Raw genomic sequence first — 4,956 nt, forward strand, 5'->3', positions numbered from 1 at the left:
TATACACACACACACACACACACACACACATATATGCATACATATATGTTACAGTTTTTAAAAAATGTAAAGTTAAAAAAAATGTATATGGATGAGATCATAGATAAAAAAGAAAGGATGCATGATGGCAGAGTTTTCCACTCTCAGTTTCATGTCACTGCTTTTAATCTGTTTATTATCTCCATAATCAAGTATAGAGGAAGTACAAAGACTTTGAATTTGTGGCTTCTAACAGAACTAGCATGCATTTGTTTTTAAACCTTTTATCTTTATGAAAGAGGACGCAATCTTGCTCCGAGATTCTCACGATACTGCTGTGACCCAACTAACATCACAAACCTACACACCTTCCATGTTGCAAAAAGTCATGTTTCGTTGCAGCTCTGATTCAGCGGTTCACACTAACAGCTTCTATGCACATGAATGCACAAAGAATACAAGGATCTAAAGCATTGTGATATATGATTGTATCAGTACAACCCTGAATTTGAATATATTTTAGATTGTAAACAGCTCATTTTGAGGTCAACCTCAATCTGACTAACTTTTCTTCTTAACACTGAAAAATGGCTCTTATTAATGAAATGGATCAAATACCACAGCCCCTGGCCACCCACCAGTTCCTGGTTGTTTACCACTCGCTGGTTTTCCTGGAACAGTGAAGAGTTCTTGGAAAATCTTGGCTGTGCAAAGAGCGTCTCGAGCCCCTTCAGATCCCTCATATATTCAACTAGCGAGCACACACTCTTTTACTACAAAAGCCTCTGATTAGCTGAGTGCATTGTCCTTCACAGCCAAAGCATAATGCTGTAGTGTTGCGTGTGACGTACCATCTGCACTTCATCTGCTCTGTGTTTAATTAGATTGTGGGTTCAGTGGTTCAGGGAATATTTGCTGTGCGTATATCTCTCAGCTATCTCTAATCTGAACTCTTGTGCATACGGTTCTTTATGGTCATCTACACCGGATGAATTATGCAGTTTAAACATTATAATTTGTCCCACAATCTCCACCACATTCAGATCTGGCATTAACATTTGTTTCATATCCAGATATCTTAAGAAGTTTTTTTCTTAAAAGTGCGCTCACATTTACCATTGCTCATCGAAATTTTGCGGATGAAATCCAATCATTCGCTCATGTTGCTCACATGAATTTGCCATGCTGAGCTATGCTTCTTATATATCGCTACGTTATTGACCAACAATGGACCCTTTTTTTTTTTCTTCAATTTTCGCTAATTTCATGACTATGCCCTTATTTTCTCTGTAACCTTTTGCAGTACAGGTCAGGAAGTAAAAAAGTGACTGGAAAAATTGTTCTCGTTTTCTTTTCTCTCAGGACCTCTCTGGTCTGGATGATCTGTTGATCTTCTCCCCTCCGACCGACTCTTTATCCGAATACACCGTTAACAACTTAATCAACACTGAAATGCCTTCCAATGTGCCCACGATATGGGACATTAAAACATCACCAGCATCAGTCCAAGAGGTGAGGCTAATTCCTGACAGCAAATGCATTTTATTCCAGTCGTGGTCATGGCCTAATGGTTAGAGAGTCAGACTTGTAACCCAAAGGTTGCGGGTTCGATTCTCAGGTCTAGCAGGAATTGTCGGTAGGGGGAGTGAATAACCAGCACTCTCTTCCACCTTTAATACCACGACTGAGGTGAGACCCTTGAGCAAGGCACTGAACCCCCAACTGCTCTGCGTAAATGCAGAGCACAAATTCCGAATATGGGTCACCATACTCGGCCACACGTCACTTTACTTGAAATGCTAATGTTGAACTTAACCAATTGTTTACAGTAGTTTTTGGCATTTGTGCTGAATATTATTTCCGAGAAACCACACCTGTGAGTGACACACCCATAAACATTGTTCCTGCTCTGATAGTAAAGCATGTGATTTTTCTGTTAGCTTTAACTTTTTCTTTCAATCTCTTTTGTTTTTCTTTTTCCTCCTCAGTTGAATTCTAACAGGTTTCAAGGTTTAAACTCGTTGGATGACATCACTGCTATCATTAATACACCACCCATTGGAGGTTATCAGGTAACTCCCAATCAACAGTTGTTAATTGCTCTTAATAATGATATATAATAATAGTAATAAAATACTATTAAATAATAAAAATATATTTTTTATTCACAATATTTTTATTGTGTTTAAATAAATGATTTTTAAATAAAAACATAAAAATGTAATAATAAAAATACAAATATATTTTTACTAAAATATAAATATAATTTCTTTAACATGTAAGAAAGATTTTAAGGTCTCTGTAAAGTCAAACTGTCTTTCTCTTTCCGTTTTTCTTCTCTTTCTTAATCTTATCACGTGTTTACACAGAGATCCCAAACACAGCCAGAAGAGGAAGAGGAAGTCGAGGTGGAGGAGACCGAAGAGTTGGGTCATGTTGACACCTATGCAGACTACAGGCCCTCTAAATGTTAGCGTTGCTTTTATGCACACATTTTATGGCTATTAATGTCATACTGGAAGATTCATATTGTTTTCGCTCTCTGTATTGCTGTCTCAGCCAAGATAGGAATATCCCACCCAGACCGAGTGGTGGAGACCAACACTTTATCCAGCGTACCTCCTCCAGATATCACCTACACCCTGTCCATCCCAGAGACCACCATAAACAGAGGCCTGCTTTCTGCCTTGCAGCTGGAGGCCATTATTTACGCCTGCCAGGTACCCCTGACCAGCTTTGCCTTTCTTCTCCCACTTAGTTAAACATGCACAACAAAACTTTAAAAGAAAACAACGGACTGAACTCTATAATATCGTGTCCAAAATATACTGTGTTAAAAAAATATGTATTTATTTATTTAGAGGCTGTTTACAAACAACTTTTAAATTGTTTAGATCCTGCATAATCGAGTTATTTGTTTATTTATTGCTTTATTTGTTTTATTTATTGTATTTTTTTTATATATTTTGTTTTTATTTATTTATTGTTTAACTCTGAGCCTATTTACAAACCATTTTTAAATTGTTCAGATCCTGCTTTATTTATTTATTGTGTAATTTATTTTATTATTTATTTGTTGATTTATTTCATTTATTTCATGTTTTATTTTGAGGCTATTTACAAAGATTTTTTAAATTGTTTGGATCCTGCATTAATTTTTATTTATTTATGTTTTATTGTGTTATTTGTTTTATTTATTGTATTATTCATTTATTGTTTTGTTTCATTATTTATTGTCTCATTTAAAAGTTTCCCAACCTTATTTGTCTGGCAAAACTTTTATGACCGACCTTATTTACTATAAACTACCTACTGAGACTTTATGACATCTTCAAATGTTAATAATTTGGAATAATTAATTAAAACAATAAAAGCATTTAATTAAAACAAACGTATTTAATTATTTTGATATAATCAGCTACAAAGTTTTTTTTTATACTTAAAGGTGCACTAAGCGAATTTTGCCAAACGATGTTGATATTTGGAAGCACCAAAACAAACATGGCCATACCCCAACAGGACCTTGTCCCTATTTTGATAACTCCGCCCCACATGTACGTACACAACCCTGGCAGTGACGATGGCGGAATCTCCTATGCCTGCTGGCCGCAGCATATTCAAGCAAAAGCCAACACAGATTAGTTGTGTGAAACAAAGCAAAAACCACGTAACTCACCTATCAAGAAGAAACAAAGCAACCTCGCATCCAATTCCAGGCCTTTCCCGCTCCTTGAGTTCTGTCCACCGCTGGAAAGCTGCGCCAATATTTACGCGGGTCCTACCTCTTGCCTGATCGCAACCCTTCTTTTTAATGTTTTGTTCCTCCAAAATTTTCCTCTTTTTTTTTTTTTACCTGCCATCTCTCTTTCTATAGTCGATCTGCTAATATCCATCCTGTGCACTCACTGAGCGCTCTCTTCTCCCTATCATTACTAGACACGGGTGTGTTTTGGTACTGAGTCCGACACTGTGGTCAAAAGTGTTTTTCAAATATTGCTTAGTGCACCTTTAATTTTAGATTACATTTTAAAAAGTTATACACTTTCATTCAATTCAGCATCGGCATTTCTGTCATAATCTCACAAACATCCCTGTAGTTCCATCATAAAGACATAGTAAATTCAGCATCCCACTGATTGTTTGCAAATATTTTATACTTTCTCGTCATTAACAGACCATTAATATTGACTTCTTTATAACACTCTACAGCAACATGAAGTGATTCTCCAGAACAACCAGCGGGCCGGCTTCCTCATAGGGGACGGCGCTGGAGTTGGCAAAGGCCGCACAGTGGCTGGCATCATTCTAGAAAACTACTTAAAGGGAAGGAAGAAAGCACTATGGTAAGCGATCTCCAGATCCATCAAGCCCTACAAAACTCCACATCAAACACCGACTCTAGATATGTTGCCTTATCCTCCTCATCTCTCCTCCAGGTTCAGCGTCTCCAATGACCTGAAATATGACGCAGAGAGAGATCTCCAAGACATCCATGCACCCAATATACAAGTGCATGCCTTGAATAAGGTCACTATTACTGTGCAGCTCAATACAGCAGCCCTGTTAACGGAGATCACATTTCCAGTGTAGCAAATTCTCACAGACTTTCCCCGTAGCGTTTCTCAACATGGCTAACTGAAACTGTTTTCCATGCAGATAAAGTACGGAGACACAGCTACCTCAGAAGGAGTCCTGTTTGCCACCTACTCAGCACTAATTGGGGAGAGTCAGGCAGGCGGCCAACACCGAACGCGTCTGAAGCAGATCCTAGACTGGTGTGAGCCGGGTTTTGATGGAGTTGTATCCTTTGCCTTCTATGTGCAGAAAATAGTTTTTGTTGGCAGGGGGTTTCTAACTCTGTGTTGCCTTAAACCCTTTGAAAAACACTTTTCCAAAATTAAAGCAATATTAAAAATTAAATGTTATCACAATAATCGTGGCCTAATGGTTAGAGAGTCGGACTCATAACCCAAAGGT

The 4,956-nt window shown here is 37.7% G+C and overlaps 1 protein-coding gene across 1 annotated transcript in view; it reads left to right on the forward strand.

The window, feature by feature from the left end:
- LOC107655177 (protein strawberry notch homolog 2-like) overlaps positions 1-4,956 on the forward strand; it is a 59,288-nt gene that overhangs the window by 41,918 nt on the left and 12,414 nt on the right. The window contains exons 5-11 of the mRNA XM_016442599.1: positions 1,342-1,491; positions 1,968-2,051; positions 2,349-2,448; positions 2,539-2,699; positions 4,189-4,322; positions 4,416-4,506; positions 4,636-4,779. Of these exons, the coding sequence (XP_016298085.1) occupies positions 1,342-1,491; positions 1,968-2,051; positions 2,349-2,448; positions 2,539-2,699; positions 4,189-4,322; positions 4,416-4,506; positions 4,636-4,779 (864 nt within the window). The remainder of the gene's footprint in view (positions 1-1,341; positions 1,492-1,967; positions 2,052-2,348; positions 2,449-2,538; positions 2,700-4,188; positions 4,323-4,415; positions 4,507-4,635; positions 4,780-4,956) is intronic.

The sequence above is a fragment of the Sinocyclocheilus anshuiensis genome, unplaced genomic scaffold (assembly GCF_001515605.1).
Source record: "Sinocyclocheilus anshuiensis isolate Anshui unplaced genomic scaffold, SAMN03320099.WGS_v1.1 scaffold735, whole genome shotgun sequence".
Lineage (NCBI taxonomy): Eukaryota > Metazoa > Chordata > Actinopteri > Cypriniformes > Cyprinidae > Sinocyclocheilus > Sinocyclocheilus anshuiensis.